This window comes from Rhopilema esculentum, chromosome 10 (assembly GCF_057945365.1).
Source record: "Rhopilema esculentum isolate cy_ngs chromosome 10, ASM5794536v1, whole genome shotgun sequence".
NCBI lineage: Eukaryota > Metazoa > Cnidaria > Scyphozoa > Rhizostomeae > Rhizostomatidae > Rhopilema > Rhopilema esculentum.
The window spans coordinates 279534-298604 of NC_142824.1; the positions used below are offsets into that span (position 1 = coordinate 279534).

The following is a 19071-nucleotide window of genomic DNA, read 5'->3' on the forward strand; positions in this document are numbered from 1 at the left end:
ATGTTGCAAGGGCAGCAACTAAACTGGCTTGTCCTTCAATTAGGCCATCCACTTTGGCTGTTAGGGCTTGAATTTCTTCACTATGGTCGTGATAGTCAGAACGAGGCGACGCTTCTTCAGGGAAACGAGGATTGTTATGCGGAGGCGCATGGGCTGGCAAAGTAGCACACGTAGTGAGGTCACCGCCCCTGCCAGGCAAAGCCCGGAGGGCACGAATGCGTTGGGCGAATTTCAGCATGGTATCAAGGTCGGGCGTGGGCTCTGATTCCAAAAGCTTAAGTTGAAGATCCGATGGCAAAGCTTTCATAAATTGGCGGCGTAGTAAAGCATCGAAGGCTGTATCAGAGACACCTGGTTCCGCCTTGCGAAGGGTATCCTTCAGCCGCCATAAGAATAGTGTTGGGTCTTCGGATGGGCGGAGTGTCATTTCGTCAAACAGGCGATAATGGCGCTCCCTATCAGTAATCGGTGAAAAACAGGCTTGTAAATTCTCCGTCAAATGAGCAATTGTATCTTTGCTAGTGGCAGGAAGCGCTTCATAATAGGCAGCGGCGGGGCCTTGAAGAAAGGCAGGCAATTTTGTAAGGCGTGTTTCATCATTCCATGAGTTTGCCAAAGCACACCGCTCAAAATGTTGAAGCCACAGAGCGAAATCGCCATCCGTAAATCGTTCGGGTAATATACTTTGAGCCATCGCTAAACTAGACAAAATCCTGTCACCAAATTTGTAGCGAGGAAGACAAATACAAGTTCATATGTTCATATGTTCATATTCAATCCAACAACTGACTTTACAATCTAGATCTAATCATTCTATACAACATCACAGTTTGTTAATCAACACATCAAGACAGAACAACAGACATACTGTACAAACAACAGAGTACAAAGATTCAGATAGAGACGATGACATTATTAAATTACATACAATAACAATCAGTTCCGGGAAGCACATGCTACACGTGTCAATATCGTCCATCAAGATATCTACATCTGTAATTTGGAAGCTTGCCATCTCTCACGATGAGACTTGACCACCTTTTTCTGTTAGGATTCGAGAGCAGACTAAGGATAAGTGGCAAGGTGTGCTCTTTTATAGCTGTCAAAAGTAACACAGTCAGGGGGGAGGGTAGTAAAGGTAAGTTGAATTAAGGCTGGTTGTTCTGATTTGTTTCGAAATATTCCAAATTTCCAAATAAGAATGTGAGCATAAAATTTCTTAAAGGGCGTTTCACAAGATTGTTCGAGATTGCAATTTACAGTAGCTCAGCCTCAGCTTGCTCTTAATTTTTGACCAATTCTGAGGCTCGTGTTCTTATAAAATTGTACTGATAGAAAAGAAGTGAACTTGGGAATGTGCTGCAAGCAAGCGTAAACTTTTTCGGACTTCTAGTTTAGGCAAGGGTATTTTTTTTTGCTATTTTGGTCAAGCCAAGGTGTAGCCAAGGGTGTCATATTTGCCAATATTGGTCTAGGGAACAGCTTTTGGAAATAGGAATTTTGTCCAAGCATTCCATTTTTATTGATATAAATGAAACAAATCCACCTTTGACAATTCCGAGAGATCTGCTAACTTGAATTTGTCAACTTTGAGAAATCTGCTAACTTGAATTGCTCAAAAATGAATCTAAAAGAGGGTTTCCCTTTTCAATATAAAACTATACCAAGGATAACATTTTTGTATAATTTGGTTGAGCCAGTCTAAATTGCTCTTGACCAGTGTCCTCTTCTGAGTTCGAAAACAAGAAAAGGTATTTGTTTTTTTTGGGTCTTGCCAAAATGTTTTAGCTGATAACTGCAAATGAACCCCAACCCCCCTGCATCTCTGAATGTATATAAGATGTCATGGTGACTCCCAGGGGCACCAACGACACTGTGGCAAAAAGGGTGTATCAGTTTATCCATGCAGCGAAGATCATTTTAGAAAAATAGGATTTACAAAGATTTTGGGGAGATTTTGCCCAAGAGGATTTTCATTGCCCAATGCGACAAAGAACAATAAGATGCGTAAAACCTCTTCAATTGATCATAACTAAACATCATAGTCAGCTCTGGATCAAACTATGAAATTAAGTTAACACTATTTACTGTTTGGTCCCTGTTATACTTGATGTCAGGATGAAATTTTCCTTTTAAAATAAAAAAGAGTCATTGCGAAATATCTTTAAACTATGTTAATATATTAATTTAAAGTACCGAATACCTTGGTTTTGGGGTATGACATCCGCAAGTGTCAAAAAATAGGTTTTTGCTTACAAGATTTCTCGTCATTCTAATTTGTGATTATGTTTTATCGGAGGAAAGTTTAATGGTCAATTTTTTTTGCGATTTTGTGTTTGGAACCGTGAAAATATCCAAATAAATGGTAAATGTTTTCCAACAATGGCTAGAAATTGATAAGTGGTGGTTCCAATGCTCTTAAACAAATTCAGTTAGCTAAAACCGTAAATCTTATGTGACTCATCAGCTTCTTAATGTCTTTTAATTTGCTTGCGACATAGCTGCTTGTTACCGTAAATCCTCAAATTAGCCCCCTGGGTGCTTTCTTTATTTTTGATATTTTTGAATGAGGGCTAGTTCGAGGGGGGGGGGAGGATTGACGAGGGGGGCTTTTAAAATTGTTGTACATATTAAGAGGACTTAATCAAAAGACCTCGTTTATTTTGTAGATATTTCTTCATGAGCATTTAATTAATTATTACCAAATGTATGAATTTGTTATGGTAATTCAATAAAATGCCAAAGGCAACCTCAGATGGCAAAAATTAATCAAACTGAGGGGTCCAATTCGAGAATTAACGGTAGCATTGGGGGCCTATTCGAGCGGGGCATATTGACAATTTTTAGTTCTAGAGTGGGGGCTTATTCGAGGGTGGGCCAATTCGAGGATTTGCGGTATGTCATTTTGAGCAAAAACTCATAACTAGCTAAATCATTCAATGGGAAGCCCTATCACGTTCAATGTTTTTGAAATCATCGCAATAAAATGCTCGAAGATAAAATGCGACTGGAAGAGGAGTCAACTGTAAATGGTTGTATGTAAACTTTGTAACGACTGTAATTAAACTATTTTTCAAATGTAAATCGATGGTATTCGTCTCTTTCAATATTTTTACACCTGCTTCAAGGTCCTCTTTTTGCTCCTTGACAATTGCTTCATTTTGATAGAAATTCATCAAAAAGGTATAGAATGCGTGGATATGGAACCTCTGCGTACTAGCCTGCGTGCAGCCTCTATTGTTAGATGGAGGGGAGGAGGAAAGAGCGCAAATCTGCTAAGTAGAGTCTGCGCATCAGCATGCAATTGCTTATTCCACAGAACCATATTGTAAGAGTACTTCATGTTGCAAAACCCGAATTGCGTGGAGTTGTTTTACGTTCTCAATGGCGATGAGTCACAGCAGTGACAAAAAAACCTAGAGTATATCTGGAATGAATCTAAGTTCACCGAAGCAATAAAGATGGTTTGTTGTTTCTTTAACATGGATGAATTGAAGGATAATCAGGAGAGAGCGTTGTACAGCTTTTTCAAGTTCAAGAAGCATATTTACTACAGCGCATCGACTGGCCACGAGAAGTCCCTTATTTTTCAATCGATTCCACTAATAGCTGACGTTCTAGCTGACAACGCAGTTGGAACAAGTAACATTTTAGTGATTAGTCCATTACTGTCTCTTATGCACGACCAAATCAATAATGTGAACACACAAACTGAACTGTCTGCTGCTGGGATCTTCAAGGGCCAAGCTGAAAGTGTCCTTGCTGTCATAGAAGATGGAACTTACAGCACTGTTTACACCTCACCAGAATCTATTTTGCCGTCCTCACGTCGGCGACGCATCCTCAGTGGGAGTAGATTTGCCGATTGTTGCATTGGCATTGTTATTGACGAAGCACACTGTATCAGGCAATGGTAAATTTTTCTTGAACTGAATGTGTCATGCATTTTGTCTACTGCTAGCTAATCAGGAAGTGAAAGTATCGATCAGTCATTAAATACGTATGACTTGCCTTGAACCAATTAATGTGGAGTTTTATAAAATCCTGAAACTTTTCATCACTTCAGTTAATTTAATTCTGGAAATATAACCCTCAAGTATCAATGTTACATGCCTTTACATGTGTTTGGATAAAAAAACCCAGGAATAGACACCACTTTTATATAAAAGGCAGTTTTAAAGTGCAAATGACACGAAAATTTTTATTCGCTTAAATCATCAAAGATTGTATATTCGCTTAAAACATCGCTGGTAACGCTGGTGAACTTAGTTTTTTCATTTGCGACTTACTTTCCCCAAAAATCGGGGTTTTCCAACACCCATTCGAGCTAAAATCTGTCACAAGAAAAACGCGGTCGAACCTGTGGTCACGTGACACCTGTGACGTAAAGTGGTTGCGTATCCGTTGAATAGAACAAGGCTTCTGTATGGTTTCACTATGTGCGGGCACTACTGTTGTCCTCCTAAAGATTTTTTTCCTCTATTATTGTAATAAGTTTTATTTAGATAAATCAAGCAATGCCATCAAAGGTCGGAAAGTAATTTAGAAAAAATTTTTGGTTCATTAAACAAGAGCACATTTTGTTCTAGACCAATCAACGGGTTTGTTTACCAAATGTCATTAGCCATTCACCGGCCTCCATTTCGAGCTTGATTTTTGAATGTTTCAAACCAAAACACAGTTGCTGTGGAGAAAAACCTACCCCCATACTTTTGCCCGGGAAAAAAAATTTACGTTCTTTAACCTAGAAGGTTTTTCAAAGTTAGTTTCTAGAGTAATTTTTTCGTACAAATCTCGGAGCCCTAAGCAGAAACACAAACGGTGTCTAAAATATCTGCACTGAAACATCACCAGAGACCTACCTCCAAAAATGGCCAGCCCCTAATTTACTTTATATGAAGCTTTCGTTAATTAAACAAGGAAACATTTTAAGATTTGAGTTACCTGATAGTTTGCTCAAGCAAATCACCCAGCTATCACTTGGGAATAATGTATTTTCTTTAAAAAACTAGGCTTTATAATTGCCTATTCCCTCCTCTACACTACCGCACGGGATGCCTAGGCCCTTTCTGAACATTCCTCCTGAGCATCACAGACAATGAAACTCAAACCACTTTTGTGAAGCCATTAGACATCAGTCGATAGTTTGAAGCCAAAAAGGCTAAAATATTGGCAATACTTTCAATTCAATTTTTGAGGGATATCATCTTTTTAAAAGTAAAAAAGACCCACTTTTCTTGGACAGTCTCAAAGCCTTGAAACCTTACTGATACCTGCTAAAAGGTTTTTAGAACAAGGCATGATAACTTTAGAAATATCTTTGCTTAATCACATTTAGTTGTTTGAGAACCAATATGATCGAATTGGCCTTGGATTTTGTGGCAAGTGATACATTATCAGCCTTTGGTCGTTTCAAAGCTATTTTCAGCCGAACGTCTTTTCAAGGCATTTGAGGCACGCTACTGCCAATAGCGAAAATTTTGGTAACTCACTCCCCTCACGAAAGTATCTGGAAAGTTTAGAATTTACAATTTATAGGTTTTTGATTGCAAAACTGTTTTCTGAATATCCTTGAATTTTTCTATAAGTTTCTTTGGCCTTTGAACTATTTATTTGTCTAAAAAAATTATTTTATCCATGTGTAAGTAAATGTTGTGAGGGTTTTTGTCAAGCTGGTAGCGAAGGAAACGAAAATGAATCCCAGTCACCTGACATTTGACATCCGTTGATTTGCGTAAGGCAAGTAGCGCAAAGGTTTCTTATTTTAAGAAAAAATATATAACAGATGAAAAGGGCAGAAGTTTTGCAACAGTTTGATGACTTGTTTCATTTTGTAATGGTTTCTCAAAAAATTATTATCACTAAATTAAAGAGTCGTTATCATCAGCCTGAATTTGTTTTTGTCCGAAAAGGAAATCGATTGTTGAACTGTCCTGATAATTTCGTGAAGGGAGTGTTTGCTACGGTGGCCCACAACGGCCACGGCACAATCTTTTTTCACGGCAAATAAATATATTTCCACGGCACAGTTATATATTTACACGGCACATGTATATATTTCCACGGCACAGTTATATATTTACACTGCGAAGTTATATATTTCTCACGGCACAGTTATATATTTACACGGCACAGTTATATATTTCTCACGGCACAGTTATATATTTCGCACGGCACACTCTCATAACGAGGCGTGTAGCGAGAGAAAGGAACCAGAAAAGGAAACATGGCGGAAAAGGAGCAGGACTTTCTGTAAGTAATTTATATCTTTGGACAATTAATTTAGAATAAGTTTAATTTAGTCAGTGTGCCTCATACCTTCAATCTTGGCTGTCACAGGCCGGTCAGTCTGCACAGTATGGCGTGTGCACACCAAAAAGATGTCAATTTTTTATTTTCTAGTTTGCCGAAACTTAGTCTGTGTCGAAACTGTAGTCTCTTAATTGTTTTGTACTCATTTATTTTGCATGATGAGCAATGCACACCAATTATAGATTTTATTTGTAACTGTAGGTGGTTATTGTCATTTCAAATTCTAGGACCAATTTTGTGTCTACATTGGAATGACCCAAACAAATTAAACACATTGAAGGCTCCACTGTTTATTTAAGGGGGGACCATAGATAAAATATAAAAGGAGATACTATTTTTAATTATTAAAATGGTTTTATCAGATCAACAACACAAATGCTTAATGTGTTGACCAACACACCAGCAATCCAGGATTACTGTACACTAGCACATTAAGATTTTTGCCCATGCACATCAAAAGATCTCATGTAAAGTGTCATACTCTGCTGACTGGGTGACCCATGGATGTCATTGCCTGTTTGTATGGCTCCTTCTTATTGTATTTTACTAAATGAAGCCTTTCAGACCATAAACTTGTTGCATCTGTGTTTATGATATGTTTCTTAAGGAATTAATATTGATAATATTTCAAAACTGTCTCAAACATTAGTCTAAGAACTTTTGTTCTCTCTTTTTCTACAGCTACTGCTGCTCGTGCTCAGCAAAATTGCGATTAAATTGCAGATATTGCTGGCAGTGCCAAGCTGATCAGCAAATTGTTGGCCCTCCTAACAGGGTTCAATCAAGCAGTGCAGGCCAAACTGCTATTCCAGCACAGTCTTTTGGAAGACCCAACAGACCTGCCAAGGCAATGAGCTTTGGAGCCTTTTGTAAGGCAAAAAATGTGAATCGGCAAGATTGCATAAATAAGCCAAACAAGAAAATGAGAAAGGCAGATGAAGACGTGTCAATTTTTATTGGAAGGAAACAGTTATCAGAAGAAAAGACGCTGAAAACAATGTGGGGCAAGCGATTACCAATAACTGTCCCAAAAAATGGAACATATGCTATCATACTAGACAAGGCTTTAAGAAAGTGGCAAGCATTTGATCGTAACTTCAGTAATGAAGAGGAGTACGTTTTGGTGTATGATGATGGCAGGCATGCCCAGTTTATGCCTGGAGGGTATAAACATTTCTTCAATTTGCTTGATTACCGGAATGAACTTGGAAAAGACTTCAAGCGAATAACTTTGTATTTGTGCACTTTGGGAGACCATATGGTAGCTGAGGGTCTCTTAAGCCCCTTTTCTGATGCAGGTGACACTATAGAAGATGAAATAGTAGCCACCAGCCCAGATAACCAATCAATATTGGTGCCAAATTTGTTTGATTTGGAACAAGTACAAATTGAACCAATCTTTTCTGTTGATGATACACAAGAAGATAGGTTAGATGAGGCTGTTGCAGATTCAATGAAAGTGAATCTGACACCACATAGTGTTAGCAAGCAAGAAGACCAAGGAATTGAGTATGTACTTGCTACCCTAAAGTCTAAAGTCAATGAAGAAAGTCATTTTTTCCTTGTTTGTCGTCGCTCAGCACCACTTGCAAGACTACTAAAACTATGGAAACGCCAAGCAAGCATCAGCACTGTTACTGCAACTGTCAGAGTTAAATATGCTGGTGAGGATGGTATAGATCAGGGAGCCATAGCAAAGGAATTTTTCACTGAATGTGTCAGCAGTATTGGTAAAGAAATGTTTCCTGGTGGAACACCTTTAAATTCTACTTACCATATCCAAAATGGTAATTTTAGAGCCTGTGGTGAAATTATTGCTGCTAGCATTGCACAAGGAGGCCCATCACCTTTGTTTCTTGAGCACTGTGCATATGATGCTTTTCATAGCAAAGTGAACATGCTAAAAATTCAGGAGAATGATCTAACAAGACAGGAGAAAGAAACATTAAAGGAAATAAAGAAAGACTGTAATGCATACAGTGAAACCATCATAGATCACAACTATACAGGTCCAATCAATCAAATACATTGTGAAGGCATCATAAATTCCTTGAAGGTTTCCTTTGTGAGCCAGCGCCAGATGTACATGGCTGAGTTCAGCATAGGCCTCAATGCTTATGGTTTGAAAGATCTTATCTCTAAGAACCCAGAAGTGTGCAGCAAATTATTTGTTATAAATGAAATGGACCCAAATCCAGATGCGAATTATCTATACAGCATTCTATCACCTGTTTATTCAGATGCTGGCTCAATTCGCAGAAAAATGGAAGAGGAAATAATGGATATATTTCAAGACATTTTGATACAAATTGAAGATACAAAAGTGTCTGGTCATGAAGTTGCTGTTGCATGGCAGGAATTTGACGAAGCAGAAGATTCAGAGAAGATAAAGGATATATACCAGTCTCCTGAGGTATCAGTTCCAAGGATCATGGGATGGCTAACAGGCCAACAACATAAACCATTAGACCAAAGTGAACCATTTGAAATCACTTGTCGCTTTGATCATGATTGCCTTGTCAGAAACCCTGTCCATACAATCTGCTTCCCAGTGGTTGGAGCTTGTGGAAGGGAGCTCACATTGCCAGTTAACCACATGAACACTGCAGAAACATTTCTAGATGTGTTTATCACAGCATATTGCAAAGGAAATGCATTTGGAATACATTGAAGACAGTTTTAGTTCACTATGATAGGTTTCACTAGATGCTTTGCCAGTTGTTAATGTTCAATTGTTCTATATATCTTCAAAATTTGTTATGTTCAATTATTCTATCTTTTCAATTTGCTTTGTTCAAAAATTCTATATATCTTTGAAAATTGTTATGTTCAATTATTCTAAACATCTTTAAAATTTGTCATGTTCAATTGTTCTATTTATCTTCAAAATTTGTTATGTTCAATTATTCTATATATCTTTACAATTTGCTTTGTTCAATAATTCTATATATATATCTTTAAAATTGTTTATGTTAAGCTTGACCTTAACCTTAATTGAGAGAGAAAACAGAGTGAGCTATCCATAGTTAGATTAGGCTTTTTGGAGCCAGATCTTTCCCATATCAATTTGAATTGAAAGAATTATATCTGAAAGAAAAATCAAAATATAGGTTTTTAAATCAGGACACTGGAGAACACAATTCTAATGGAATCCAAAAAAGTCCTCGTTCATTATTACCTACACCAAAGCCTCTTTAAAGCACCAAGTGTAAATTTGGCTACTTTGTAGAAAATTTTTTGGAAATCAACGCCTTTAATCCACCCCCACCCCACCCCAAAAAAACAAACTCAACCACTACCGTTCCACTGCCTGGAGCCTTCTGACCTCTTTACACATTTTAATTAAGATTATTCTTGAATTAGTCATGACCGACAAAACGTGTAAATTCCCCTGAAAATCTAATGAACGAATTCAAATCATTAATGATGAGTTTCCTCATCACAATACAAAACAAGAATGTAACAGAACAATGAATATGGTATTGAAACAAAAAACTGTCCATTCTCAAAATCGCTGGTCTTGATTTCTGGAAACACAAATCATTAGCTTGAGCCTACCATTGCTCTGAATTATTCTTGAATTTGAGCGATTTTGAGCTAGAATACCTTATGACACTATATTCTTCTAAATTTTTTATCCTCTTTTGTAGATTTATCAACCCCCATTTCCCGTTACTCCCCCCCCCCCCAACCCAAACAAGTTTCTTCTGGTCTCAGACAGAAAAAAATGGTCATTGGTTTATGAAGTTAATATTCTCGAAACGATTTTACATTGCTGAGTGTGCTTCCCTTTTGGCAGTCAATATATATTTTATTACTTTGATTGTATCTTTGTGGAAACTGTTTTTGTGTTTGTGGATGTGATCATTCGTCATTACCGCTGGTTGCAACATTCATAAGTTGATGGTAGCGATTTAATGCTTGTCTCCAGTCCCTTGGGTCTTCCATTGCCAAAAGGTTTGCCAAGTACTTAAAGTATTCTTGATAATCATTGGAGGATTCACATTCAATAAGATGTTCTCTTGCATAAGATAGTTCATTTTCTGGGACGGGGAGGGCCAACTGCACCTGACCACCACGTTGCTCAGGCCAATAAAATAATGAATCGGGTCTACCTCGCACTGTATCAAAACGAGAAGCACGAATGTAATGGGTGTTCCAGTGCTCTTTTACAATATTCAGCTGCTGCTGCAGTAAGCTAGCAAAGCAGAACCATAAACATTCCTTTGCCATTTCATCTCCCAGATTTATTTCCCCAGAACCACACCGATCTTTGAAGAAATTTATCCACCATGTTGAATGACTTCTTCGAAAGAAAGACCACCACCCTTCGATTCGCTGGTTTCTTGGGGATGGCACATATTTGTGACTTTCAATGTCATTGCGAAAAAAAGACTGAATACCCGCCATAAGCCCATTTTCTGTTCCGAGGTCGGTAACAAGCTGAGCAGGACATCCGATTTCATCTACTGCTTCAAGATAGTAGGCACCTATATTTTGAGGAAGATTATTTGACCTGGTTGTGTAAAGCCAAATTATTTTTCTACTCCAACCGTCGATACATCCATGGATAGGAAACCCATAGGGTTTTAATTTGTCATATCCATCGCAGTGCCAAACGTCATTTGGACCAGCATTAGCATAGGCCCTTCTACGTAAGCGATGAGCTCTTCTCACTTCTATTCCTTCGGGATCGATTTCGCGCATCAAGTTCTCTACAATTGTCCTTGGAACGTAGATGCCTTTCATCCGTAAATGATGCCACATTGCACGATAGCCCCTAGATGAATCTGGTCCATCTCCTAACGATATCAAAGTGTTTTTAACCACGTCGATATTGTATCGACAGTTTCGTCTTGTCAGTCCAAGTAACGCCAGTCTTCTTCGCAATGTTCTTTCACTGATACTAACTCCATTCCTCCTTGAAAGCATGGCACATATCTCTCTATATTGAAACCCTTGGTTAAAATACCTTGCAACGAGCTCATTTTCATCTGAACTGTCTTCCATCATTGCTTAATAACCACATGGGAATTATCACAATGAACGAGAAATATGAAAGTTTGCCGTGAGAAATATGAAAGTTTGCCGTGAGAAATATGAAAGTTTGCCGTGAGAAATATGAAAGTTTGCCGTGAGAAATATGAAAGTTTGCCGCGAGAAATATGAAAGTTTGCCGTGAGAAATATGAAAGTTTGCCGTGAGAAATATGGAAGTGTGCCGTGAGTAATATGAAAAGTGCCGTGAGTAATATGAAAGTTTGCCGCGAGAAATATATATCTGTGCCGTGGAAATATATAACTGTGCCGTGTAAATATATATATTTGTGCCGTGAAAAAAGATTGTGCCGTGGCCGTTGTGGGCCACCGTAGTTTGCATTCAAGGAGATGAAGTGTGATTTTGACAAAACTGCAGCATTGGTTTTCCGTGCACTGGATTGAACATTGCCGCAATGAACTTGGAAATTTCGAAAAATTCGAAAAGATGGGCTTTCGAAAAGATGGACTTGGAGGCTTTCGAAAAATTCTATATGGATTGAGTTCTCTTGTAACATACACACAATGGTCTCCGTTGAAGTACAAAAAATTTGGACCAAGATGTTTGACCTATTCTTTCATAACATAAGGAAATGAGCAGTTCATTAATAACACAGAGGGAAATGAGCAGTCTTAGACACCCAAGCATAAAGATAAGTATCTGTGAGTTTACATAGAAATCTCACAAGGTTGTGCAAAGAAAGGCTTATTTTATTGCAAGTACAGGTACTTGTAGGTACAGTGTACATGGCCCATAAAACATAGTAATTTTTTACAAGTTTACTCCTTCTTGAGACAAATAGTTTTTGAAAAGAAAAGAAATTCAAACTGTTTTCTTTCAGTTGGGATAAATACATGCATGTATAGATGTCACCGACCGATTAGAAAACAAGCATAGCATTTGGTAACATTTTAGCAGTTCTGAAACGTTCTTACAAAGCAGAAATATCATTTAGAACTATGGTCATAAAGCCACAGAAATAATTTACAGAGGCAAATCTTGCCGAAGTAAATCGGTACGAGAAAAAAATTTAATTCAAGGCCAGTTTAATCATATTGGTTCTCAAACAACTAAATGTGATTTAGCAAAGATATTTCTAAAGTTATCATGCCTTGTTCTAAAAACCTTTTAGCAGGTATCAGTAAGGTTTCAAGGCTTTGAGACTGTCCAAGAAGAGTGGGTCTTTGTTACTTTTAAAAAGATGATATCTCTCAAAAATTGAATTGAAAGTATTGCCAATATTTTGGCCTTTTTGGCTTCAAACTATCGACTGATGTCTAATGGCTTCACAAAAGTGGTTTGAGTTTCATTGTCTGTGATGCTCAGGAGGAATGTTCAGAAAGGGCCTAGGCATCCCGTGCGGTAGTGTAGAGGAGGGAATAGGCAATTATAAAGCCTAGTTTTTTAAAGAAAATACACTATTCCCAAGTGATAGCTGGGTGATTTGCTTGCGCAAACTATCAGTTAACTCAAATCTTAAAATGTTTCCTTGTTTAATTAACGAAAGCTTCATATAAAGTAAATTAGGGGCTGGCCATTTTTGGAGGTAGGTCTCTAGTGGGAAATAGGTGATGTTTCAGTGCAGATATTTTAGACACCGTTTGTGTTTCTGCTTAGGGCTCCGAGATTTGTACGAAACAAATACTCTAGAAACTAAGTTTGAAAAATCTTTTAGGTTAAAGAACGTAAATTTTTTTCCCGGGCAAAAGTATAGGGGTAGGTTTTTCTCCACAGCAACTGTGTTTTGGTTTGAAACATTCAAAAATCAAGCTCGAAATGGAGGCCGGTGATTGGCTAATGACATTTGGTAAACAAACCCGTTGATTGGTCTAGAACAAAATGTGCTCTTGTTGGTTCATTATAAATTTGATAAAAATTGAAATAAAGTGCTGTGCATGACTTTATGGAATGAATACTCCCTTGAGGAAGATACCGTTGTGCTTGACTGCCATCCTGGAAAACCTGCCGCAACAGAAGTTCGCCGCTTGGCATTACTTATTAAAAATGCAGCGTAAAGATATCGAGCCATCATCTTTTTCAAGATCACCTTTTTCCGACTGATTTTTCCCGTACATTTCCCTCTCCTCCTGGTTTTGACACCGAAAATACCAAAACATTTTTTCGACGTGATGCTCTACCCTCAGTTCGCAAACCAAAACAAGACAAAGAACGAAGCAAGAATGAAAAAGCATGGTGAGTAATAAGTTTCCTATTGTTTTTTTATAACTGCCTAACAACGTTCTATTGTATAACAGCTGAGATACGTTATTGGTAATGACTCGACAACACCGGAGGCACTCGCTTTATGGAAAAAAGGGACTCCTTGTCTCTCTGTGTGGGGTCCATATCACCGTTTTTAATACATAAAAATAACCCAAATATTCAATTTTGTAGTTATTTTTTTAAACCATCTAAACAAATATAAACTACTTCAATATTTTATACATAAGTGAAAAAGTTTTTGGAAACTAAAAAAGCATTATTTAAGAAATATTTAAGAAGCAGGGAAATGATATTCTATGGGATAAAGATTCGAAATGCAAGTGAGAATCGATTAACAATAAACAGAAGTCATCAAGTAACAAAACATGATATAAAAACCTTCAATTAAATCACGGACTCAGTCGTTTCTGTATAACAGAAATAGGGGTCTTTGACCTGGTCAGCCTTGTTCAAAGACCAAAAATTAATCTTGGATGTTGTTAAATGTAAACATTGAAATATGTGTTTCTCGTTCTTCACAGGCAAGCAGCGTTAACGGAAGCTCTGCACAGATGGAGTTGCTTTGGCATCAACAAGGTTTTGAATATCTCAGAAGTTCTGGAATTGAAGTATCTACGTTTGTCTCTGACAGACACCAAGACTGTATGCCATTGCACAGAGATACCTATTGAACAAAAACATTGTATGACTTAATATAATGGTTGATTTGAGTTTCTCTTACATTCTTTACAATCGGCAGGATCATAACATTACACATATATATTATATGTATATGGTATACTCATTTCTGCCAGATTTAATGAAAAGAAAATATTAAATTTACTAATTCTAAGAATTGAAGGTACCAAACAGAATTTTTATTTCTAGACAGTATTTGTATAACTTCTTCTTCATTCGCCTAAACAACGCAATAGGACAGGCCCCTATGATCAGGGAATGGTGGCCTAAAAACAGCAGAGATGTACAGGGAAAACAGAATTTATAACACTAAAAACACAATGACAACTTATTTCACTCACCATTGACTTAAAGTAATAATTCCTCGCCATCGATCACGCAGTTGAGATTTTTGTATTCCATCTTCGTCCTCTGCCCGGTCATGAAAGCTTCGAGCCATGCCAGCTTCGCCTGGTTCCGCGTCTGAATTATCCGCAGAAAAAAGACTGGTTCGTTCTTGCAAGGCAAAAAAAGCCCATCAGCAGCACCTAAAAGCTATTCCCCTTCACTCTCGTCAAAAACTGACGCCCTCGAGCTTGAATATTTGCCGTGAGACATATTCATAAACTTGCAAGTAAAACTCCGCCGTATAATTTGTTGTTAGTTAGCAATCTAAATTTTCACTAACACAACCACTTTACGTCACTTCCTGTCAAACTGGACCCAATCCCTTGTGACAGAATTTGAAGCAAAAATCGACCTAGAAACAGCTGTAATTACGAAAGTGTTTGTTTTTCGAAAATTTTATGGTGATTTTCGTGATCAGCATACTCGATTACGTGTTGGGGGCGAATAAAAGTTTTCGTGTCATATGCACTTTAAATAGATGGTTTCCGTATAGGGGCTTTTACTAAAATGCTTCCTTGGGTGTTGAAATTTATTGCATTAATATTGAAATTTCTCATTTACAGTAGCTAGTTTCTGTGTGGACAGCTGGACTTTCCATGAAGACAATGATAATATTTTCGAATAGTGAACTGCTCTTACCTACAAAGCAATGTTGGCAAAACAATATACTGTGAATTCACTTTGCTTTTCAGGAGCGAAAGCATAGCATCCAAATCTGCCTTCAGAAAATGGTTTGGCATGATCTTTGCTACCAAAAAGTAGTTCACATGGCAGTTTTCTGCAACCAAACTGCAAACAAAGCAACAAAGCAAAGCATCACTGATGTCCCAGGAATTGATTTATCTAATTCATTTGTCCTAGAAAAAAATTTCCAGTGAAGGAAAAGTTGCGGTTTATTGTAAATATGTTGGTAATGCTATTCCGCTTTTTGAAATATTTGCTGTCCTTGTAAAAGAAATAAAAGAAGGCATTGAAACAATTTGAGCTCTCATTTTTTGCCAAACTAGAAATCAGTTAGCTTTTATCTGGAAAATGTTTGTTATGGAGCTGGGAGAGAAGCTGTACAAAGACAAGACAGAGAATGCAAGAAGAAGGTTGGTTGAGATGTATCATGCTGGAACTCCAAAAAAAAAAGAATTCATTTTAGAACAAATGAGAGATGGGAAAGGCCACAACCGTATTCTCTTGCGTACCATTGCCTTTGATTTGGGCATAGACTGCAAAGGGGTGCACAGAAGTATTCACTTTGGCCCATCAAAAAATTTAGAGAATTATTTGCAGGAATGTGGCAGGGCTGGCAGAGATGGGACTGTCAGTCATTCATGTTTGTTGTACAATGGTTTTACACTTTTAAACAGTGGAAAGGATATGAAAGATTTTGTATTTCCAAATGTTTGCAGGCGTGCTTTACTTCTGTCAAGCTTTCCCAAGTCTTCAGGAAATATATTTCAAAAAGGCCCTGAGAATGCTGGCTGTAAATGTTATGATATATGTGCAAAAGCATGCAAGTGTCAATCAGATGATTGTAGTAGAAATACATTTGATTTTCTGACTGCAAAAGATATCAATGCAAATACTGAGATGGCTAAGAAACGTTCTGTAACAGATGAAGAGAGCGATTTGGTAGAAAGCAAAATGTTGGAATACAAGGAGTCACTGCAGCATGCCATTGTTCCCAATCTGAAAACAGTTTCATACCCAAATGTTTTATTCCTGTTCAAGTCAGACAGGTACGTAGCTCATGTGAATTTACGTTTACAGTAGAAGATGTAAATATGCATATTGAAATATGGAGGAAGGAGGATTGTTTAAAGATATTGAAAGTGGTAAAAGAGGTGTTTGAAGACATAAATTAACCACTTTCAGGAAGTGCTATAGAAGCATCACTACTTGATGATACAGATAACAGAGAAGAAAGAAGTCTTGTGTTGGATGGAGACTGGTTGGAAATTCAGGGTGACTTCGAAATCAACATTTCAGATTCAATCAATTTATCAGAAATAGAAGAAGATGCAAGTGTGTTCCATGACTCATTGGACAATCTCGGCAAAAGCTTAGACAATTACATGAGTACTTCTGGAATTAAACCACAGTTGCTTTATGATTCTGTTGTAGATGACAACTCTTCTGCATGAACTTTAGGTTTAAAGGAATAATTGAAAAGTAAATATATATACCGTATTTCCCTGTTTTAGCATGACAGTGTTTATAAAATTCCAAAAATTTTGGATGCAGCTTTTATTGGAGGGAGGTGTTTATTAGAGAGGGGCATTTATATCTGTATCAATGCTTCATTACTTATTAATAGAGGTAATATATGGTACTGGGTGTCCTAGGATGTGAATGTAGTTAACTGATGGCTAATTGCTCTGCAAAATGTTACTCAACAGTAAAAAAGCCAAAATGCCAAAGCTCTGGTTTAGAGGTTATTGAAATTTGACAATTAACATGTCTGCTCTAAGAGTGGTGAAACCAACAAAAAGAGTGATGGTATCTATGTCAAAGTCGATAATCACAAAACATTTTGAGACTAATTGAAGCCATAATCACATCACAGTATACCTAATTTCTTGCATCTCTGCACTTGAGCATGAAAATGCAGATTTACATTGCAGTGTATTGCTTTCAGCACTGTATACTCAATTCTTAGTCCTAGGGGAATAAAAGCCAATTTTTGCCTGACAGACTTTGGCCTAGCAGAAATATCTGAATTGTTAAAATTTCCAAAATTTTGAAGGAAAACTATAATTTTTCAGTTAACGTTTCTCAAATATTTTGTATTATAAACAAAGTATTTTGCACTTGACAGTAACATCTGTAAGATGCAAATTAAAGATTGTCAACTAAAATGCTTTGGGTGAACCAGCAACACCACAAAGCAATTTTTGACTGTCAAAATGAAACAACTCTTTAAAACTAATAACTGACAACACCCCCCCCCAAACACAAACACAAAATCTCCTAAGTTATTAAGCAAAGAAACAAAATTGGTCCCCATTTTTACAATCTGATCTCTATCATACTTCCTTTTATATTCCGGTTGCATTTTAAGAAAGTTATATTTCTGAAGATACACAATTATGCTTTGTGATGCATTCAAAGTCATCTTCTTGCCCTGTTCATCATGATATTTTATTTGTGCTGCATTCATTATCCAAGCATACATACCATGCAAATCAAAGTCTTCTAGAAGAGATTCTTGCATTCCATCAAATACCTTGTATGTTCTACCACTTGTCATAAGGTTTTGAACAATTTTCTTCAAGTCCTTCTTTGCTGATGTTTCAGTGTGCTTACCTGACCCTTTATAGATATCACACCTACGGTCAAGTTGTCCACTAATTTTTTTGCTACTGTCACAGCTTTTGCAATCCGATCAACTGCTTTTTTATTTGTGCAGTTTGGTCCCAGGGACCTTATTGCATTCTTCATGAAATTGTTGTTGTGCTCTATCATCAAATCCATGGGTATATTGCTACCACAACTCTCTATGGATTTGTGGAATCTATTCCAGATCAATCTATGAGCATCCTTCTGGGAATAAAAAGCCTCAACTTGAATGATGAGGTAAAGTGCTTCAAGAGCATACTTTCGACTCCTCGGACCATCAGCTTTCAAATATGGGAGCATAAATTTCCAGCACCTTACAAGTCGTGCACCATCTCCCTCTGAAATGGCATCGTAGAAGTTTAGAACAATAGCACCAAAATCCAAAAGTGATCTTTGGTAGTTAAACATAGCATCAATATCACTGTTCTTTTTTTCAATTTCCTCTCTTCCTTTATGTAGGCAATGTGATTTTTCATTATCCAATCTTGCCTTGCCATCAAAAGTAAAAGCCTTGCTACAACCCACTTCTCTACAAGCAAAGCGGCCATCTTGTGTTTTGGGATTCACTGATTTGAGCCAATCTGAGTATGCTTGTTTTTGCAAGAGATCTCCATTTCTATCGGCATTAAATACATATTCATCTACAACCCTGCTGCATAATCCATGGAAATATTCTCTCTTTTTTGGATTTGCTACAAATATATTTTGGTAAGATCCCCTCTGATGGTTGCTCTTCTATATCATTTATGCCAAGAATCACTAAAAATGCAGCAACAATCCTTGCATGGACTTCAAGCAAAAAAACTTCTTATTTGCATCAAAGCGCTTTGACACATCAGTGACAGCATTTCGGCGGTTTACAAGAGTTCTATCACTAAAGATTGTGCACTTGTCCATCACTGATTTTGCATTATAGAATTGGTCATATCCAAACTGAAAATAAACGTGAACATACGTTTAGCAATGTGATGTAATCTGCAGTATTTCGTAAAGTGCGGGAGAATCTAGTTGTAAGTTTCTGTTTCTCCCTCTCCATATGGTATATATACATAGAATACTCTAGGTATTATTTGTGTACCACTCTGGTTGTGTTTCATATTCTAG

At 37.3% G+C, this 19071-nt stretch overlaps 4 protein-coding genes across 7 annotated transcripts in view; 2 read left to right on the plus strand and 2 right to left on the minus strand.

Moving 5' to 3' along the window:
- Positions 1-3461: 3461 nt before the first annotated feature.
- Positions 3462-15438, plus strand: LOC148959168 (uncharacterized). The gene is made up of 2 exons (XM_089110629.1): positions 3462-3913; positions 15330-15438. Exons 1-2 carry the CDS (start codon positions 3462-3464, stop codon positions 15397-15399), a joined length of 522 nt encoding a protein of 173 aa, XP_088966755.1. The 3' UTR covers positions 15400-15438.
- LOC148959169 (uncharacterized) lies at positions 5359-8983 on the plus strand. Its single transcript, XM_089110544.1, has 2 exons — positions 5359-6252; positions 6994-8983. Exons 1-2 carry the CDS (start codon positions 6227-6229, stop codon positions 8981-8983), a joined length of 2016 nt encoding a protein of 671 aa, XP_088966670.1. The 5' UTR covers positions 5359-6226.
- LOC135695770 (uncharacterized) lies at positions 7884-12184 on the minus strand. The gene has a single exon (XM_065214949.2). The coding sequence runs from the start codon at positions 11323-11325 to the stop codon at positions 10177-10179; it is 1149 nt and encodes a 382-aa protein (XP_065071021.2). The 5' UTR covers positions 11326-12184; the 3' UTR covers positions 7884-10176.
- Positions 15291-19071, minus strand: part of LOC135683375 (uncharacterized) — a 29482-nt gene continuing 25701 nt past the window's right edge. The window contains exon 5 of one of the 4 annotated variants that reach the window (XR_016144139.1): positions 15291-15426. Coding sequence is in view for 2 of the 4 variants with exons in the window: in XM_089110625.1 (XP_088966751.1) it covers positions 18727-18900 (174 nt within the window). In the remaining 2 variants the exon portion in view is untranslated. Of the gene's footprint in view, positions 15427-17628; positions 19068-19071 lie in introns of those variants that run through there. The other 3 variants (XM_089110625.1, XM_089110628.1, XR_016144141.1) reach the window with 3 other exon arrangements.

Bases quoted from the DNA above. Each gene is read 5' to 3' on its own strand.
- LOC148959168 (XM_089110629.1), top strand. From the start codon at position 3,462: ATGGTTTGTTGTTTCTTTAACATGGATGAATTGAAGGATAATCAGGAG. The intron at 3,914-15,329 runs GTAAATTTTTCT...TTTGCTTTTCAG, and splicing joins GCACACTGTATCAGGCAATG to GAGCGAAAGCATAGCATCCA.
- LOC148959169 (XM_089110544.1), top strand. From the start codon at position 6,227: ATGGCGGAAAAGGAGCAGGACTTTCT. The intron at 6,253-6,993 runs GTAAGTAATTTA...CTTTTTCTACAG, and splicing joins GAAAAGGAGCAGGACTTTCT to CTACTGCTGCTCGTGCTCAG.
- LOC135695770 (XM_065214949.2), bottom strand. From the start codon at position 11,325: ATGATGGAAGACAGTTCAGATGAAAATGAGCTCGTTGCAAGGTATTTT.